The sequence below is a fragment of the Caretta caretta genome, chromosome 1, assembly GCF_965140235.1.
Source record: "Caretta caretta isolate rCarCar2 chromosome 1, rCarCar1.hap1, whole genome shotgun sequence".
Classification (NCBI taxonomy): domain Eukaryota; kingdom Metazoa; phylum Chordata; order Testudines; family Cheloniidae; genus Caretta; species Caretta caretta.
Genome location: NC_134206.1, coordinates 201,369,141 through 201,390,635, shown reverse-complemented (window position 1 = coordinate 201,390,635; position 21,495 = coordinate 201,369,141). Strand labels below are relative to the sequence as shown.

Below are 21,495 nucleotides of genomic sequence, written 5' to 3'. Positions count from 1 at the left end.
AGTAGATAAAAATAACAATTTCAGTTCACTTGTGGAGTCCAGCAATTACTAGGGGGTCCAGTTCCTTTCTGTGTAAGATAATCAGGACATAGAGTGAGAGCTCATTGTTAGAATTCTCACACGACAGCAGTAAAAGGAGAGGGGTGTAGGTGCAAGATAATGAGACCACGGGGTGTAAAGGAGCTGAGGTGTCCTTGCAAATTGAGTGCCACAAATTACTTATTTTATAGAAAAACAGAATCTTAGAAAATCTCTCTCTGCTGAGGATCCCAACAAAGGAAAGCATTCAAACATTAGAGGCAAGGCTAATATGTTTGCACTGGAGTTATTTGCCTAGATGATTTTGGAAGGCCTGAAGGTAGAGGGAAAAAATAGCTTTGACCAATATTTTAATTACTAGAGTGGCTGTCTGGGGAGCACGTCTATTGGAAGTTTTGGCCTGCACTCCCAAGGTAATAGGTCTGCACTGAACCACACACTGGGGTGGGGGTGCGGGGGGAGTTTTCTGTTGCCCTTTTTGCCTTACTTGGCTGTTTTGTTATCAACATTATTCCTTGCTAGCTGTCTGTGTCATTTTTTGCAGAGTCACTCTACCAATTTAGATGGTCGAACAAAAACTGAGTCTCTGGCTGCTGCCACTTTGGGAAGGTTCATCCAGGGATCTGACCTTTGCAGCTCAGGGCCCATCTCCTAATACAGATGTGCAAATTCTGTCTGTGAAAAGTCTGTTAAAAGCAAGCTCCTAACCACAGACAATTGAAGCTGAAGTTTCATTCAGTGGGGAAGGGGGGGGGGGGAGCCGCCTTACTGAGATGGTTTGTCTGTAAAGCGACTTTTTGAGAAGAGAAACTGCAGTTGCTGATGATGATGCACACAATGGAGATGGGAATGAAGATTTTGTTATAAAACCACGGTCGGTATTTACAGTTTCTCTGGACATTAATTCAGTTGCTTTTTGCAGGGCTTAACTGACAAGCGTCAAACCATAGTCAAGGGATCCTGGGTTCAGAAAAGCAATCCAAAAATAGATGAGATGTTAGAATGTTCTGCTGAACATCATCCTCTTGCCTCAGCAAAATGCACCTCAGGGTATTTCCAGGATTTTAGCAGTGTCTCATACTAGGCAAGAATTTCAACATAGTCGTCCCAGACAGCAGCTGCAAGCAAGGGCTCATGCATGGAACAAAGGACTGGGAAGCAAGAATTCCAGTTCTTTCACCAACTCCTTTTGTAGCCTTGGGCCAGTCTCGACCTCTGCGTTTCAGTGTCCCCATTTGAAAGCAAGGCGTAACAATCCCTCACTTCTCGGATACCCTCTTGCAGCAGCATTGTTCCCAGGTTGTAGGCGTGCCCGACCCTCCAAGTAGGCCCCCTCTTTTGTCCCACCTCTTCTAGGGCTTCACTGTCTGTAACAATGTCCTTCACCACCGTCAATACCTAAATAGTGATGGGCACACTCCAGCCCTCCACGGGCTGAGTATCTCCTTGGGAGGGTGTCCAGTCCTTGGTTACTGGATACTCTGAATTTACAGACCTGCTGCTCCCAAAGGAACTGTACCCCCACCTGAGATCACAGCTCTATTTAACATACAGTACTTGGGTGTATTTGTAGTGAAAACAAATAAAAGTGTATTTAACAATGTATAGAGATTTGATAAATAGCAAGTAAAAGTATTGGAAACAAATGGTATAAAATAAACTCATTACACAGGCTAGAAACTAGCCTTATTTAACTAGTTACTGTCATGACTTATAGAGCAAAAGCTCACCCAGTATCCTTCCAGGCTTGGCTGTGATCTTGCATTCATGAGACAAGTCACGCTGAACCCTTGCCTCCTCAGTGGAAAGATACAAGGTGTACCTCTGTATCCACAGTTATACTCCCAAGATCCATTGTATTTACTCATAAACAAGACACCCTCTGGTGTTTTTGTTTTTTCCTACAGCTTTCTTCTCCTGTGGTTTCACATTCTATTAGTTAGCATCAGTCTCAATAACACAAATAGACTCACACCAGAAGCCACGCTATGACCAGCCAGAAACAAGAGAATACTGCTCCCTGCCTGAACAGAACCTGTTTATCACCATCTGGTGACCGGTCTTAACTCACATACCTTAAGAACTTTGTTTTAAATATAGATACATAACTCCCTAAATATCATCCAGCCATACATCTTGCAATGACTAGGATGACCAGTGTGTTACTGGCTGTTGGTAGACGCCATATGCCACCTTGGGTACGCTATTATGTAGACAGCAGACCCTGTAAACCTCTATGCACCTTTATGCCCTCTGCCAGTTAGCACCAAGGGCTCCTTGGTTGCATGTCTCATTACTGCTCCCCTGAATCATCCAGTCCCTCTAACACCCTGTTGTCTTTGGCACCATGACAGATCTCGATGAAGGCCATGTAACTCAAGACTGCTAGCTGTAAGCCTCCTGTGTGCATGAAATTTCATATATGAAACTGCTGCACTACTAACTCTGGTGTATAACCTATCATTTAGACCAGCCTCTGTACCAGATGACTGGCAGATAACTAATGTAACGCTGATTTTTAAAAATTGTTCCAGAGACAATCCTGGCAATCACAGGCCAGTAAATTAACTTCAATACCAGGCAAATTGGTTGAAACTACAGAACAGAATCATCAGACATATAGATGAACACGGTTTGTTGGGGAAGAATCAACACAGCTTTTGTAAAGGGAAATCATGGTCCTGCTTTGAGCAGGGGGTTGGACTAGATGACCTCCTGAGGTCCCTTCCAACCCTGATATTCTATGATTCTATGACAGAATCAGAAGGGACCTCGAGAGGTCATCTAGTCCAGTCCCCTGCACTCGTGGCAGGACTAAGTATTACCTAGACCATCTCTGACAGGTGTTTGTCTGACCTGCTCTTAAAAATCTCCGATGATGGAGACCCCTCAACCTCCCTAGGCGATTTATTCCAGCGCTTAACCACTCTCACAGTTTGGAAGTTTTTCCTAATGTCCATCTTAAATCTCCCTTGCTGTAATTTAAACCCACTCCTTCTTGTCCTATCCTCATAGGTTAAGAAAAACATTTTTTCTTCCTCCTCCTTGTAACAACCTTTTACATACTTGAAAACTGTTATCCTGTCCCCTCTCAGTCTTCTCTTTTCCAGACTAAACAAACTCAATTTTTTCAATCTTCCCTTTTAGGTCATGTTTTCTAGACCTTTAATCATTTTTGTCGCTCTTCTCTGGACTCTCTCCAATTTGTCCACATCCTTCCTGAAATGTGGCGCCCAGAACTGGACACAATACTCCAGCTGAGGCCTAATCAGCACAGAGTAGAGCAGAAAAATTAATTCTCATGTCTTGCTTACAACACTCCTGCTAATACATCCCAGAATGATGTTTGCTTTTTTTGCAACAGTGTTACACTGTTGACTCATATTTAGCTTGTGATTCACTATGACCCCCAGATCCCTTTCTGCCGTGTTCCTTCCTAGGCAGCCATTTCCCATTTTGTATGTGTGCAACTGATTGTTCCTTCCTAAATGGAGTACTTTGCATTTGTCCTTATTGAATTTCATCCTATTTACTTCAGACCATTTCTCCAGTTTGTCCAGGTCATTTTGAATTTTAATCCCATCCTCCAAAGCACTTGCAACCCCTCCCAGCTTGGTAACGTCTGCAAACTTTATAAGTGTACTCTGTATGCCATTATCTAAATCACTGATGAAGATATTGAACAGAACCAGACCCAGAACTGATCTCTGTGGGAGCCCACTCATTATGCTATTCCAGCATGACTGTAAAGCACTGATAACTGCTCTCTGGGAACGGTTTTCCAACCAGTTTTGCACCCACCTATAGTAGCTCCATGTAGGTTGCATTTCACTAGTGTGTTTATGAGAAGGTCATGCGAGACAGAATCTAAAGCTTTATTAAAATCAAGATATAACACATCTACCACTTCCCCTTATCCACAAGGCTTGTTACCCTGTCAAAGAAAGCTATCTGGTTGGTTTGACACTATTGGTTTTTGACAAATCCATGATGACTGTTACTTATCACCTTATTATCTTCTAGATGTTTGCAAACTGATTGCTTAATTATTTGCTCCATTATCTTTCCGGGTACAGAAGTTAGTTTGACTGGTCTGTAATTCCCTTTTTATAGACTGGCACTATATTTGCCCTTTTCCAGTCTTCTGGAATCTCTCCTGTCTTCCATGACTTTTCAAAGATAATCGCTAATGGCTCAGATATCTCCTCAGTCAGCTCCCTGCGTATTCAAGGATGTATTTCATCAGGCCCCAGTGACTTGAAGACATCTAATTTGTCCAAGTAATTTTTAACTTGTTCTTTCCCTGTTTCCTATCATAGACAGTTCTCTGAAAACATCTGGTCCACATGCAATGGCACTGAAAAAAGCTAACAATGTTAGGAACCATTAGGAAGGGGATAGATAATAAAACAGAATATATCATAATGCCACTGTATAAATCCATGGTATGCCCACACCTTGAATTCTGTGTGCAGTTTTAGTTCCCTCATCTCAAAAAAGATGTACTAGAATTGGAAAAGGTACAGAGAAGGGCAACAAAAATGATTAGGGGTATGGAACAGCTTCCATATGAGCAGAGACTGGGACTGTTCATCTTAGAAAAGAGACAACTAAGGGGGGAATATGATAGAGATCTATAAAATCATGACTGGTGTGGAAAAAGTGAATAGGGAAGTGATATTTACCACTTCACATAACACAAGAACCAGGAGTCACCCAATGAGATTAATAGGCAGCAGGCTTAAAACAAACACAAGGAAGTACTACTTCACACAACTCAGTCAACCTGTGGAACTCATTGCCAGGAGATGTTGTGATAGCCAAAAGTATAATTGGTTTAAAAAAAGAAGCAGATAAGTTCATGTAGGATAGGTCCATTGCTAGCTATTAGCCAAGATGGTCAGAGTCACAAACCCATGCTCTGGATGTCCCTAGGCCTCTGACTGCCAGAAGTTGGGACTGGACAACAGGGAATGGATCACTCAATAATCAACCTGTTCTGTTCCTTTCCTCTGAAGCATCTGGCACTGAGCACTGTCACAAGACAGGATACTGCAGTAGATGGACCATTGCTCTGACCCACTATGGCCGTTCTTATGTGCGGTGTGGTTTCAGAATGATCTGAGTCCATCAGAGCAGACCTGTGGTATAAATGAACTGTAGAAGTAAAAATAGGGTTTCTCTTTTGCTCAGAGATAAGAATAAATATTTTAAAGTACAAACAGAAGGTGGCTGCTAATTCTTTATGATAACATAGCTGCCTTTTGCAAAGACATTGTGAACCCAGGCTCAGAAAACCAGGCTGGCCTCCTTTATATTTTTAATCACCTGAATTACTTAATTCACAATTTAAATGAAATTACTGCACATAAGAGGTGCTGGACTGACAGCAAAAGAGTGAAATCCTCTATTTGTTCAAAGAACAGGTACAGCACAAACAGCACAAAGTGAAACTTTGCCACACACACACATACACCTCACCCAACAGTGTGAGTGCCTAGGAGGGATCATTTCTAAGGTTAAAGGGGGAGTTCACACTTCAAGACTTATTCAAACAAAAGCAAGTTTAATAGGGAGCAGGTTTAAAACAAACAAAACACAACACAATGCACAGTTAACCTGAGGAACTCCTTGCCAGAGGATGTTGTGAAGGTCAAGACTATAACAGAGTTGAAAAAAGAACTAGGGGGGAGGGTTCATGGAGGATAGGTCCATCAATGGCTATTAGCCAGGATGGGCAGGGATGGTGTCCCTTGCCTCTGTTTGACAGAAGCTGGGAATGGGTGACAAGGAATGGATCACTTGATGATTATCTGTTCTGTTCATTCCCTCTGGGGCACCTGGCATTGGCCACTGTCGGAAGACAGGATACTGGGCTAGATGGACCTTTGGTCTGATCCAGGATGGCCGTTCTTATGATCTTACATATCCACTAGGAACTGATGGCCATCTCATATATTCACAGTTGTCTTTTGGTAGTAACTTCCCTTCTCTGCCAGCCACCTTTGGATTTGAACCAGCTACCTTATCTTATTTCTTGTCTCCTCATTCCGTTTGGTCTCCTAATTGTGACTTCCTTTTCTTCCTGATTGGTTGGGTATCTAGAGGAAGCGCAGGAGAGAGCACTAACTAGGGTCTTTGAAAGAAGCTCAAGATCCATCAAGTTGAAAGGTGAAGATTTCTTACTCCACACAGTAATTGCACCCATGCAAGAATAAATCTGTCTCATGACTTTTCTTGTAGGCAGAGCTGGGAGTGCCATTGACAGTTAAGGCTGTCTGATTCTTCCCATTATACTTCCCAGTTGTTTAGAACTTTGCCAAACTTTAACTCTTTGGGCTGAACTTTTCCATGCCAGGTGTCTGCCTCAGGCTGAATTTCTTTTGGGAAATTTCAGCCAAAACAGCCATTTCCAAGGACAAGATTAAGGGACAATACCTTGTTTTTCCAATGTTAACAAAATCTCACAACCATTTTGTTGAGAATCTCTAGCACCTCCATGCTTTGAAGTAGGAACTTGAAATTTAGCAATGTTTAGAATGGCATTAAGAATGCACCATGTACTATCCCTTTGAAAATTTGCCCAAATTTGGCTGAATTAGAAGTCTCTGAAAAACCTCTGTTTGCACATACTCAGTAGAGGCTTGTGAGAGTTTGGCAGCTAAATTCTCTGACCAGTCTGTCTGCACTGGACATGCTCCACATCCCCTCACAGCTCCTGCCTGCCAACCAGGCGTGCATGCACCTCCTACAAAGTGACTGAACTGCTCCATCCAGGGACTGCCGGGCTCAGCAGGACTTTCCTGCACTTGCTCCTCCAGGCTGCCAGGTCACCAGGCACCAGAACTAAAAGCAGAGAGACTACGTCTCCTGTGTGTACTTCCAATGCACCCCCTCCACCCAAACCTGGTAGCGCCAGATAGTGAAGAAGAGAAGGAAGAAACATCTGACTAGAATTCAGGAGACAAGCAACGGGGGGGAAGACGTGCCTGACCTGGGGTCTGATTCACAGAAGTGCTGAGCACTCACCGCTGTGACTGAAGCCAATGGGGGCTAAGCTCTGAACATATAAAGTGCTACATAATGTGAAGTACTCTGAAAAATCAGGCCCTAGGGTCTCAATGTGGCCACCCAAAATTAGTGGACACTTCTTTTCCTTTATCTCTCCATGCCTCATTTCTAGCCTATAAAATGTGGACCACATACACCACCTCACCTCACACAGGTGTTGTGAAAATGAATTTATTAGTGGTTGTAAAGCACTAAGATACTACGGTGGGTGCCTCACAGAAAGCCCAGGAGAGAATTCAATGTATTCAATGCAGGGTTTAGATTGTGAGCAGTAAATAATTTATGGGAGCACATATTGAATGAGGAGGGTAAAAAGGAATACTGAATAGCTACCCATTTCAGAAGCGCCATTTTCCTGAGCACTTCATAAAGCAGGAGTCCTGTGGAAGAAACCAGTATGTGATCCTGTCAATAAAGATGGCATCATTTTACATATTAGTGCTGCCACGTGTCCAGGATTTCCCAGGATTGTCCCTTTTTTGAGGTAGCTGTCCCAGGAAATCTGTAAGGGGGCTCAGTACATGCTGCCAGCGGGCCAGTTTTATGGGTTCAAAATCCTGGATGTCCTGGGGTTTTTTGTACCTCAGAGGTGGCAACCCTACTGCATACATGCAAGGGGGCCAAAGGCAGATTGCACACAGAATTGTAAATCTGGCCTTTCCTAACTTTTGAGTGCTTGACTTTGCAACCTTAATAACGTTCTTTTCATGATTTTTTTCAAGGTAATATGTTAACAATATTAGGACAATATGAATAAGTAATGAGAAAAGCTTCTTGTAAAAAAAATCCTGAGATTGCCCCTAGCTTTCCCCTTCCAAAAAGGAGTAGAGATCAGTAAGTTTCAAACCTTTCTCCACCATGTGTGCTCTTATATGTGAGACTGCAGACCTTTGCCCACAGACTCTTATTCTTTGTCACTTGGTGAACCTGTCCAGCAGAATATTATAGCATAATCCACCCACATCCTGTTAAGATATAGGATTTCTTTAGGGTTACTGTCACCGGAAATCTATGTATCTAGATTTCTAGATAAGGTACTTATATAACCTCATTCCCCTAGTATCTAAGTGCTTCAACAATCTGTAAAGTATTTATCCTCACAGTACCCCTAGGATGGCCACTGAGGCATCCCCATAATACAGGGCATCCCCTCGGTGGGAGGTGACGCTGCAGAATGGATGCCATGTTGCAGAGTGTGCTGCTCCACCCTGGCTGGCATAACCTCGCATGCACGTGCAGGGTGTGTATGAAGTCTGCTGCACGGAGGATGCCATTTTGCAGAGCACGCAGCTCCGTCCCGGCTGGCATGACGGTGCATGTGAGATCACACTGGCAGAGCACTGCATTACGATGAAATATTGGTCAAAACCATGTCTGGTTTTATATTGGTTCCGGACAAGGGACAAATCTAACAAAAACAGGGCTTAAAACTGGGCAAATACCCCTGTGAGGTAGGGCAGTGCTATTATTCTCACAGAACAGTTGGAGAACTGACACACAGAGAGACTAAGTGACCTGCTCAAGGTCACACATAAGTCTGTGGCAGAGCAAAGAAATAAACCCAGATCTCTTAACTCCCAGGCTAGCACCCTAACCATTGGGCCTTCCTTCCTCTCTTGCCTGTGATGTTCGTCACAGAAGAGGTCAGGGGAATTTTATGAAGCACAAGGCCTGATTCTACATAGGGTGTCTCCCGGTGGCAGAGGACGGGGTCAACATTTGAGACACATAAAATGGAACCCCACATTTATGATTTTAGGAGGAAAAAAGTTTTCACTCTGACCGAGCTGAAGTCTAACCTTTCAGCCAGATTTTGAGTGTCAAAAATTGCTGTTCGAAGTTGAGCTGTTCAGAGTAGGCAGGGCTGGTAGCATCACCTATTACTAAGGTGGCCTGATGTTTCCTGTCATAGGACCCTGTTTTCAGTTGCTTAGAACATTACCAAACTTTAACAGTTTGAGCTGAAATTTTCCATGCTGGATGACTGCCTCAGGCTGAACATTTCTGGAAAGTTTCAGCCGAAACAATTCAGTTGTTTCTGAGAATACAGCTACATTGTTTGCATGTTTTAAAAAAAATTCTGTCAACCTTCGCTTTGAGAAGCTACAGTGCCCCGTGCTTTAGAGCAGGGACTTGAAATTTGGCAAGGGTGTGGCCTTTATGTCAGGGACTTGCCTCTTGCCATCCCCATACAGGCAGCCTTAATTCTGGCTTTTCCTAATGTCTGAGTGCTTGACTTTGCAACCTTAATAATGTTCTTTTAATATAATTATTTTGAGTGACATTAAAATATAATTAAAATAGAAAGGGCATGTTATAAGCTTCTGTCTGTTAAACAGGACCTGCCCCTCTCTGGGCCTGGCTGAATGTACGATTGGCGTTCCCCTGTATGGAGTTGGCCTTTTAGAAGGGTTGAGAGTGTGCCGGTGCATTGACCCAGAATCTCAGATGTCTTCAAACTACCTATGGAACTGCTGACTAGGTAAATGTTTAGGTCCATGGACTTTCTGGGCCTGAAGTTATCAGAATGGGGAGGTTCTTCACTTCCCTAAAGGTAATCTAATTGGACCCCATTTGGTGATGCCAGCCACCTCAGAAGAGGAGTGCTCCAGTCTGATTCATCAAGAAGCTCCTGAGAAGAATTCCAAGGGGAGGAACAAGCCAGGTTTCCTGATCTATAAAATGGGGATTAATGATGTTTTCCCCTTTGGTAAAGTTCTTTGAGATCTATAGATCACCATACAAGAATTATTATTATTGGTTTTTACAGGAGTATTGATTAGCCCTTTGGGATCACACGCAAAAGCCACTCAGAAACCTGCTCTGCAGAGCTCTTTAGATCAGTGGCTCTCAACTTTTCCAGACTCCTGTGCCCCTTTCAGGAGTCTGATTTGTCTCGTATATGCCCAAGTTTCACCTCACTTAAAAACTACCTGCTTACAAAATCAGACATAAAAATACAAAAGTGTCATAGCACACTATTACTGAAAAATTGCTTACTTCCTCATTTTTAACATATAATTATAAAATAAATCAACTGGACTAAAAATATTGTACATTTCAGTGTCTAGTATATAGACCAGTATAAACAAGTCATTGTCTGTATGAAATTTGAGTTTGTACTGACTTCGCTAAAGCTTTTTCTGTAGCCTGTTGTAAAACTAGGCAAATATCTAGACGAGTTGATATACCCCTTGGAAGATGTCTGTGTACCCCCAGCAGTTTGTGTACCCTTGGTTGAGAACCACTGCTTTAGTAGGTCATTCAGCATTGTTACTTGGGCCTGTTGGAGTTCAAACATTCAAATCCCGTGCAGGAGAACTCGTATAAAAAATGCCACAGCCCTCTGCTCACTCTTGTCACCTTGTTGCTGTTTGTATCCTCCACCTACTTATTTTCATGCCTTTTTTTAACATTCCTCCTATGACTGGAATGACTTTCCTCTTCCTACACACCATGCATCCTTCTTTGCCTTCCCCCTCCAAATCCCTCCCCCTCACTTTGCTTTGCACCACTGACTTCCTTCTGCTCCAGGTCTGCCTGCTTCTCTCCTCTTACCATATCTCCATCTACATTTTTAACAGACTATGCATCTCACTTTACTTTCATAATATGCCCCTCAGGCCTCTGTCCTAATGAGCAACATAAAAGGATCTAGGGCCTGTTTTTCTGTCGCTCTGTAGCTTGTGCTGTCATTTATGCTAATACAAAGCAGGTGTGAAATGCTCCCACAAACAGAATAGTAACATTTTTACACCCACTTTGTACTGGTGCAAACACCAGCACAAGCGGCAGAGCCCCAGAGAGTCAGGAGCCTGATGTGTTATGTTTCTCCATGCACAAGGTGCAAGCAGATACTTATGGCCTGAATTACTTATTTTAGAAGAACAAGAGAGAAGAAAAGTAAAGTATCCATGATGAAAGAACTCAGTGCCTTCCTTCATAGTGACTTTGTGTTCTGAACTGAACACAAATGACCATCCTTCCCTTTATACAGCAGAGCCCTTCAAGGTTCAAAGGTGACTGTAGAGAAAACAAAAAGTGTAAGAGTCACACAGCCAAATAAAGCAAAGGGTTTTAGGGGAAAAAGAGTACAAGTTTCATGCTGAAATCCTCCTTTCCGCTTGGGTTAACCCCTGCTAGCCCTACACACCTGCACAGGAGCGGTGTTTCTCTCCTGATTAACCCCTTCTGCAAATAATCTCCTCCCACCCCCCACCCAACTCTCACCTGACCATTACAGGGTGAAATGCAATTGAAAAGTTGTTCCTCAAAAGGAGGGCTCAGCAGGAATGTCTGCAAACCCTCCCCCTCAACTTTTCCCTGCCAGTGCCTGTGGTATGTGTCAGTTATTCAGTGCGTAAGGGTGTTTGGGGGGGTGGGGGGAGTGTTGCAAGGGGTCACAGAACAGCAAAAAATAAATTAAAAATCAAGCTAGGTTCCTGAGGGGTGCCCGTTAAGCACTGTTTTACCAAAGCAACTGCTCCCAGATTATGATAGCAGCCCCACTTTTTTCAGACCATTTTATGCACTACTGACATTAGAGAGTGTGCCTCTCATCATTTGCTTTTCCACTCACTGTACGATACCAGTGAGAGGCGAAGTACCTCTACCTGGGGAAGGGGGGGATCCATCATATGCTTTTTATAGGTTCCCTAAATTAATAAGCCTTTTTCACTTCTCTTTGATCAGCAGATAAAAGATAAAGGGTCATTCTTTTAGCTTGTAACTTCAGCAAAGGCCACGGAGTTACACCACTGAGTGATTTGCACACTAAGCAGATGCGGCATCACCTAAACTAGCTCTTTTCAGAAGCGCACAGTTACATCCTTCCTCTAGGCTTTGTGCAGCCTGGCTGTTTTTCTGCTCCTATTTGTTCAGTTGATAAGTTTATGCTGCATGCCAAAAAACAAATAAAAATGCTAATGTCACATTAAAGGTGAGATTTTAATCAGACAGTTCAAGTCAGGAAATGCACAATTAAGGTTCCCACAGCAACAGTATCTCAGCCACACTGCGCAGTCTGCTCACAGTTATGCTACTGTAAACCCAGAGTAATTACACTAACTACAGGGGATTTACACTGATGTAATAGAGCAGAATTTGACCCAATGTACAAATTAAGGTTTAAGTCTAAACAACTTGTACAAATCAAAAATTAGGACCAGGAGGCTACACTGTTGTACTAGTCAGTCTTTACTGCATTTCTGTAGAACTCATCTGTCCCCCCCTTGCACAGACTTAAACTGATGGACTAAACAAGGTTCCTTTCATCCACCTGCCTCTGGGTGAATAGCCACCCTACCGCTAAAAACTAAGCAAGTTTAGGGAAATAAGTGAATACTACCTGGAGCTTCTCTTCTCCCTGCCTCATAACACTGGAACAAGGCATTATAATGTAGCAACTTCAAAACAAATTAAAGGAAATATTTTTTCACTCAGTGCACAGTTGGGCTGTGGAACCCACTGCCACTTTATGTCAGAGGACAAAATCTTAGCAAGATTCAAAACAGGACTGGACATTTAAATGGATATCAAGAATATTCTGAATTATAGTAGTGTAAACATACATCTTGGAAGAGATATTAAACCTCATGTGTCAGGGCTTAAACTCATCTCTAACTATTAGGGATTAAGAGGTTTCATACACCTTCCTCTGAAGTATCTGGATCTAGACAGTCAGGGACAGGATACTAGACTAGATGGATCTCAGGTCTGATCCAGTCTGGTAATTCCTATGTGTGGAATTGAAACCGCAAGGGGATATAAAGAGATGGAGTGTAATTACCTGTGTAGAAATTTGATCAAGACACGAGGGGAAACACCCCTACCCTTGTAAAAAGTTCCATGAGATCTTTAGTAAACAAACTTGGTCAGGACCTTGGTCTTACATCCAACCTTCTGCTGTGGTATTGGCTCATCACTGAACCGGAGAGAAGAGTCCCATACCACTGCCCGCAGCACCTGTCTCTTCCATCCAAGCACTGGCCTAGTCCAATGCTTCTTAGCTTGGGAGGGTTTTTCGGATCACACACAGCAAAAGTAACAGGTTTCAGAGTAGCAGCCGTGTTACTCTGTATCCGCAAAAAGAAAAGGAGGACTTGTGGCACCTTAGAGACTAACCAATTTATTTGAGCATAAGCTTTCGTGAGCTACGGCTCACTTCATCGGATGCATTCACACAGCACAATGGCTCCAGCTTTACCAGGAGGCAGAGACACACAGTTGTTTTAGGAAAAATAACTGAATTCCCTGACTTGTATGCCATTAAATTCCCATCTACTTTTCTCCTCCTCCTCTCTGAGCTTTAATGCTGCTCATAAGGCCAAAGTCAGAGAAAAAAGGGAAGAAAAAATACACAATAGGAGGAGGAGTTCAATAGGAGGAGTTCAACTCCACATAAACCACGAAATTTGGCAGATAAGTCTCAGACCTAGTCTAGCCTTAAGTAGTCACACGCAGGTGCGGCACATGTTATGGAAGATAACCCAAGGTCTTGAGAGCCCTGAAATGCTTACATACAATATCATTCCATTGACTTCAGTTGAATTACACCAGGAGTGGCCAACCAGTGGCTCCGGAGCCACATGCGACTCTTCAGAAGTTAATATGCGGCACCAACTCCAGGGCTGGAGCTACAGGCGCCAACTTTCCAATGTGCCGGGGGGTGCTCACTGCTCAATCCCTGGCTCTGCCACAGGCCCTGCCCCCACTCCACCCCTTCCCACCCGCTCCTCTGAGCCTACCATGCCCTCGCTCCTTCCCCTTCCCCCCCCCAGAGCCTCCTGCACGCCATGAAACAGCTCATCGGGAGGTGCGGGGAGGGAGGGGGAGGCGCTGATCGGCGCGGCTGCCAGTGGGCGGGAGATGCTGGAGCTGATGCGGGGCTGCTGACGTATTACTGTGGCTCTTTGGCAATGTACATTGGTAAATTCTGGCTCCTTCTCAGGCTAAGGTTGGCCACCCCTGAATTACACAGTGATGAATCTGGCCCAGAATTTCTATCATTTTCTTTGTTGGTTGTTTTAAATTAGAGAGCATAGACCAGATTTATATTCTATTCAATGCCACTGAAGTCAATAGGAATTGCTTGGCATGCAGGTCAGTGCAGAATTTGGTCCCATACTTGTATGCTTTCTGAAGGGTTCATGTTTAGCTATTCCACCTGGAAGCAGGCAGGGCACACCCTGACTGTTTTGTAGAAGCAATGCACACATTGCTCTATCCAAGGACAAGGGCTAGATATGAACCATGAGAACTTGATTGTTGGGGCAGCAACTGTGGGAAGCTTTCTTAGCCTGGGCTCAAGGCCTGAGAACCAGGATTGTAGTAGATAAAGGATGGTAAATAAGTATATTAATCAACGTCATACATTCCTTTGTGTATCTTTTTGCGGTAGCAGTGTGTAATGCTTAGGGGGGAGAAATATAATAAAAGGAGAAGGTGGAAGGCGGGGGGGCAGAACAGCCCATCTCAGCTGACCAGCCTGCTTGCTTGCATAAAGCTGTGTTCTGTCTCATCATTGAACTGCCACAATTGGCGCCCAAACGTGGGGCCCTCAGCACTCACCTCGCCCGGCAAGGGTTTCAGACGCGTCACTCATCCGCTTCGTGGATCCCGGTGAGTATTTTTCATTGTGGTAAGTATGGGAAGCTCCCTCTCTGCTTTGCAAGTGCAACACCGCAATGAGCTGCAGTATTTGCTGCGTAAGGCTCAGCATGACTGCCCGGCTCGAGCACTTACTCTCCTGCTACAGGAGGTGTGTGCCCAGTGCCCGTGGTATCCTGAAGCCGGAAGCCTTAAGCTAGCGGACTGGGAGCGATTGGGCCAGACATTGCACGAAGAGCCTCGGGCGCCCGTGCAGGCTTTACATGCCTGGCACCTCTGTCGCGACGCGATACTGCATGTCACCTCGGATAGGCCCTCTTTCACGAGGCTGGTGATCTCGCCACGCCTGTCGGCTCCTGTAGCCATCCCCGTTGCAGCTCTCCCCCCTTCTACTGATGCAACCCAGCGTGTCGCTTCGGAAAGACCCTCTCCCGTACCCACAGCCCCCCCTCTCCCTGCTCTGCCCCCAGTGTCTTCATTACCACCGCCTCCCTTGCCTTCCCCACCGGAGCCAGTGTGTGATCACCCTCCGTCCGTGGGGCCCATGCTCCGGGGCCCCCCGGAGGGTCATCTGTATCTGCTCAGAAGCTTTCGCTGGTGCAACAAATGGTTCACGCAGCGAAAGCTCGATCAGATCTTACAGCGGAGGAGCTGGCTGATCTGGTCTCAGTTTGCCCGGTGACCTGGCAGAATGATGACCAGGGCAACCCCGTGGGCACCTGGACCACTTTGCCATACTCGGTGGTTAGAGAGGTAAAGAAAGCAATTCGTGAGTTTGGCCTGACTAGCACCTTTGTGCGTGGTCTCATTGAAAGGATAGGTACTGGGTACTCCCTAATCCCTGAGGATTGGAAAACGCTGCTGCGCATGATGTTATCACCCAGTCAGTATGTTATTTGGATTAGTGAGTATCGGCAGATGGCAGAACGCCAAGCTCAGGTACATAGAGAGCACGGTATCATTTATGAGCATTTGGCAGGGGAGGGCCCGTTTGCTACTATTGAGATGCAGTCTCAACTCCCTCAGGCCGTCTTCCCCATTATTTCCACCTGTGCTCAGCATGCTTTCAAGAAGGTCCCGGATTCAGACAAGCCTACCAAAAGCTTTGTCAGTATCCATCAGGGTGCCTCAGAGTCCTTTTTGGATTTTACCAACAGATTGCATGAGGCTATCCTCCGACAGGTGGATAACACTGAGGCAGCTCACGAGCTCCTGTTAAAATTGGCAGTTGAAAATGCAAACGAGGATTGCCGCCGTGCTCTCCAGGCAGCGCAAGCCTCTGGTATTTTAGAGCTCTCAGACATGCTGCGGGCGTGCCAGAACATTGGCACACAAGCCCACAAGGCTGGAGTTCTGGCTGCCGCCCTGAGAAAAACTGGGAAGGAGGGGAAGCGTTGTTACCGCTGTGGTAAGGAGGGTCATTTTCAGCGGGAGTGCCGCTCATCTAAGGCACCAGCCCGACCCTCAAAGAAGTGCCCCAAGTGTGGGAAAGGTTATCACTGGGCTAATCAGTGTCGTAGTGGGTCGGGAAACCGCGCGACGGGTCCCCCCCGAACCCAGGGCCAAACGGGGGTGTTTCCCACTCAGACAACCGCTCCTCTGCCTTAAAATCCGTAGACTCTATGAGGGCGGCGACTGCTGGAAGTGCAGGGCTTGATTTGATCATGCAGGAGGACACTGACTTTTCGGCTGCCAGGGGAGGTCTGTGCCATACCTACACAGGTGACGGGACCTCTCCCTGCCGGCTTTGTAGGACTTGTTCTCCCTCGCTCACATGCTGGGAAACAGGGCTTTTTTGTCATTCCAGGGGTCATTGATGCTGATTACACTGGCATTATTAAGGTTCAGGTGTGGACTCATCTTCCACAGTCGCTCCCGCGTGGACGGTCAATTGCACAATTGATTTTAGTCCCCTATCAGGTGCCAGCTGCCGAGGATCGAACTCGGGGCGGAGGCGGCTTTGGATCGACGTTGTCTCACTCGCCGTCTCACAGCGCGTCTTCTCCACTTGTTGCTCTGACAATGTCAGTCCGCCCCTCGAAACCTCAGTTAACACTTCTCTTAAATGATGTTCCTTTTACAGGGCTGGTGGACACTGGAGCTGACGTTACAGTGATTCGTGATCTGGAGTGGCCGGTTAGTTGGCCTACGGTTCCTTCTAAAGAATTGTGGGGGATCGGGGGTAGTAAACCCGGGCGCCACAGTTTGTCTTGGGTCACAGTCTCTAAACCGGGAGGCCGTACCCTTGCTACAATCCGCCCTTTTGTACTCCCTGTCCACCTCAATATTTGGGGCCGTGATTTACTTACAAAGTTAGACACCACCCTCGATATTAACATCTGATGGCCCAAAACCCTCCCTCACCCACCGTGCCCTCCGCATTACCCTTGGTATGGCAATCCTTAGAGCCCGTATGGATTGACCAGTGGCCCCTCCCTCTAGAAAAGCTAAAAGCGCTTCATTCGCTTCTGCAGCAGCATTTGCAAGCACAGCGACTGGAGAGCTCCACTAGTCCCTGGAACACCCCGGTGTTCGTTATTAAGAAAAAATCGGGTGCTTGGCGGCTGTTACATGATTTAAGGGAAATAAATAAACGCATCCAACCTATGGGCCCCTTGCAATTTGGCTTACCGAATCCAAATTTAATTCCTCAAACCGATCAACTTTGTGTGTTAGATTTAAAAGATTGTTTTTTCACCATCCCCCTTTGCCCTCAAGATCGCGAAAAATTTGCATTTACGGTGCCACAATATAATAATCAGCAACCCTCTCAAAGGTATCAGTGGAAGGTCTTGCCCCAGGGAATGCAAAATAGTCCAACCTTGTGTCAGCTTTTTGTGGATCGGGCCCTTGCCCCTTTCCGTGCCCGGTACCCTTCGCTAAAGGTCTACCATTACATGGATGACATTTTGCTAAGTGGTCCCCGGGTCACGGCACAACAGCTTGAATCTTTATCTCAGATTCTCGGCCAAAATGGCCTGTTAGTGGCACCAGAAAAAATCCAACGCTCTTATCCCTACCACTACCTCGGATATAAGGTTTTACAAACCTATGCTGCTCCGGTTCGTCCGGAATTAATTCTACCTCAACCCCTAACCCTTGTTAAATTACAACAGATGTTGGGTCATTTAAATTGGATTCGGCCCTACTTTCGTCTCCCCACTTCAATGCTGCAGCCATTGTTTGAGCTCCTGCGTGGAGCCCGGGCACCGGGTGCGGTTATTGCCATCACTGAAAAGCATACTGTCTGCATTCGACAAATCAATGCAGCATTGAGTCAGCAGTTTGTGGACAGACTCCCAGAGGTCCGTCCCTTACGATTGGTTCTTCTTGCCACCCCTCATACGCCAACTGCGGCTCTGTTTGTACCCCGTACAGACACAGCCGTCTCTATTATAGAATGGCTATACCTTTCATCCACCCCTCCTCGAAATATTTATCCGTATTTAGATGCCCTATCTGATCTTGTTCGTAAAGCCCACCACTGTGCAGTGCAACTCACTGGCACTGATTTAGTTGCCATTGTGCTCCCCTTGTCCCGTACTGAATTTGACTCTTTGTGCCACACCTCCTTGGCCTGGCAGGTTGCTCTTTGTGATTATGTGGGAGAGATTTCTTACAATCCTCCAAAAGATCCTCGGTTGGTCATTACCCAAAAGGTGCCCCTAGTTGTTCATCGTCTTAGCCGCTCTCAACCCATTGTTTCCGCTGTCACTCTTTTTACTGATGGCTCTCCCCACCGAGGTGTAGTCACTTATCAGTTGGGTGACCCCCCTCGTTGGCATTCTCGTTTTACCCTGCCTCAGCATTCTGCACAGCGTTCAGAATTGGCTGCTGTTATTTTGGCCTTTCAACTTTTTGCTGATTGTCCCTTTAATTTAATTGTGGATACCCATTATGTTTATCAGGTAATTGATCATTTACCCCTTGCCCTCATTACCCCTCAGGTTGATGCAGACCTCCTTCGCCTGTTTTTGTCTTTGCAGCATCTTCTTGCCACTCGTCATTTCCCTTACTTTGTTGCTCATATTCGCAGTCATACCCCTCTGCCTGGGCCACTCACTGAGGGCAATGCACGCGCCGATCGCGCGTTGCGTGGTCAGGTAAATTCCCTTTTTTCTGACCCCATTGAAAGCCATGCCTTTTTTCATCAGTCTGCCTCTGTTTTGGCCCGGCAGTTTCACATTCCTGCTGATTATGCACGTTCCATTGTTGTTCCTGCCCCCACTGTGCTGCTGCTGCTCCTACTTTTTCTTATGCCGTTAACCCCCGAGGTACCGCAGCAAATCAGCTGTGGCAAATGGATGTTACTCATGTGCCACAATTCCGCCCCTATTCGTTTTTACATGTTTCTGATGATACTTATTCAGGCTTCCTTTGGGCAACCCCACAACGTGGGGAAGCCACTAACAAAGTTATTCACCATTTGCTGGCCTGCTTTTCTGTTATGGGTCGCCCCTGCCAAATTAAAACAGATAATGCCCCAGCCTACTGCTCTGCAGCCCTCTCCACCTTTTGTGCCCGCTGGGACGTCCGTCTTAAACACGGAATCCCTTATAATTCCACGGGCCAAGCCATTGTTGAACGTGCCAATCGCACACTCAAAACCTTGCTAGATAAACAATTAAAACAAGGGGAGCTGCGTCTCCAAACCTTAGGAGACATTCAACAACAAATGCATATCCTCTTGTTTACTTTAAATAATTTAACACTGAATGCAGATCAGCAGACCCCTGCGGATCGGCATTTTCACAAATCTGAGGTACTGGAAAGACCGCATGTCTTTTACCGTCAGCTGCCCGATCCACAGTGGCTGGGCCCAGTGCCTTTAATCACTTGGGGTCGGGGATATGCTGCTGTGTCTCTCCCTGCAGGACCGTTGTGGGTTCCAGCTCGGTGTGTGCGACCGGCACTTAAACAACATGGCATGGCACCAGGGGCTGTCGAATCCCATACCAGAGTTTCAGCTGACTTTGGAGGAGACCGCGTTGCCCCCCGAGTCGACAACGACGGGACGGAAACGGAGGAGGCGTAGTGTCCCAAACCGGCCCGTGACATGGGGAGCAGTAAAAGCATTGGTCGCCGCAGCCCAACGAAGACTGGCAGCAGATCAACAGCCAGAGACTCCTGAGACTTTGTTTGTGGCGATTCTCGCCCAAATCACTTCTAATTCTGTGATGATTGTGTGCCTTTTGTGCCTGCTATTTCCTGTAGGGGTTGGCTCGGAAGCGCTTCCCCCGTTACGAGCCCGAATGACATATAATATATGGGAAAGATTGGCTTCCATAGCAAATGTTACCCACTTTTGTCTATCTAATTCTGTAGCAGCCGGAGATTTGTTAGGTACATGCCTTATTCCAGTATGTCATCACCCTGAGGAGATGGAGAATAAGACACTGTTCTCTGCTTATGCGAATCTTTCTTCCCAGTACTCTAGCATGGCTAATTGGGGCCCGGCCAACTATACTCTGCCTCGCACGGCTATATCCCTCCACACACCGTACCCGGCCGGGGCTCACAATGTCACCTGTGCACGTGTAGTTAACTGCACTAGTACAAAGGTGCCCTTGGGCTGTCGAAAAATTTCTCAACCCCTTTTAAATTGTTCCCATGCTGTTAATGTTTCATATAATTATGGCCATATCATCCTACCATCAGGATGGTTTTTTACTTGCGGTTCACGCACCTTTAATTATATTCCTGCAAATCTAAGTGATGGCACTCTTTGCTGTCTTAGTAGAATGACACTTATATTGCCTTTTGCTGGTCAAAACCGTAGTAAAAGAAGTGTACCCCTTTCAGATGATTGTATTGCAGATGTTGAGCTTTTTAGTCGTGCTGAGTATACTGCCTTAGCGGCCTCTATTGTTGGGGTCCCCGCGCTTGCTATGTATTCAGCCAGAACTTTAAATAACCTGGCATGCTTTGCAGCAAAGGCAATTAATACAACATCCCAGGCTATTGCCTTACTTAACACAGAACAACACGAATTAAGGGATGCAATTTTGGATAACAGAACAGCCATTGATTTTCTGCTCCTGAAACACCATCTAGGCTGCTCCACATTTCAGCACATGTGTTGCTTTAATTTAACTGATAATAGTCGCTCCATAGAAACTAGACTGGCTGAATTGGCCAGTCTTACAACACACATACGCCAAGATCTGGGGTTTGAGGGTTTTTGGAATTGGCTTACAGGTTGGCTGCCCTCTCTAGAATGGCTGCGACAGCTTTTTGGTTATTCTGTGTTTGTAATCATTGGGCTTATTTTTTGCTGCTGCTGTGTACAATGTATTCCTTCCTTGTTAAGACTTCGTAAAATTTCGCCCTGGAAAGCTCCCCAGGTTATGTCCTTGTCTGTCTGGGAGTTAAATAGCATGACAAAACAAATTGACGGCTACCATGAGATGGCCAAATATCATTAAATAAAAAACGGGGGGATGAAGGGTTCATGTTTAGCTATTCCACCTGGAAGCAGGCAGGGCACACCCTGACTGTTTTGTAGAAGCAATGCACACATTGCTCTATCCAAGGACAAGGGCTAGATATGAACCATGAGAACTTGATTGTTGGGACAGCAACTGTGGGAAGCTTTCTTAGCCTGGGCTCAAGGCCTGAGAACCAGGATTGTAGTAGATAAAGGATGGTAAATAAGTATATTAATCAACGTCATACATTCCTTTGTGTATCTTTTTGCGGTAGCAGTGTGTAATGCTTAGGGGGGAGAAATATAATAAAAGGAGAAGGTGGAAGGCGGGGGGGCAGAATAGCCCATCT

General features: G+C 45.7%; 1 protein-coding gene across 2 annotated transcripts; it reads left to right on the top strand.

Annotated features, from left to right (window-relative positions):
- Positions 1–2,692: 2,692 nt before the first annotated feature.
- LOC125621099 (endogenous retrovirus group K member 5 Gag polyprotein-like) lies at positions 2,693–21,495 on the top strand. Of its 2 annotated transcripts, none has more exons than XR_012664689.1 (2): positions 2,693–16,854; positions 19,593–21,495. XR_012664689.1 is itself a non-coding variant. In XM_075118752.1 (2 exons), exon 1 carries the CDS (start codon positions 15,325–15,327, stop codon positions 16,324–16,326), a length of 1,002 nt encoding a protein of 333 aa, XP_074974853.1. In that variant the 5' UTR covers positions 2,697–15,324; the 3' UTR covers positions 16,327–16,854; positions 18,705–21,495. The 2 variants fall into 2 exon arrangements, 1 of the variants encoding a protein (XP_074974853.1); XM_075118752.1 differs by having other exon boundaries at positions 2,697–16,854; positions 18,705–21,495.

What these genes read in the sequence shown, in the direction of transcription:
- LOC125621099 (XM_075118752.1), top strand. Translation starts at nt 15,325, where the DNA reads ATGGTTCACGCAGCGAAAGCTCGATCAGATCTTACAGCGGAGGAGCTG.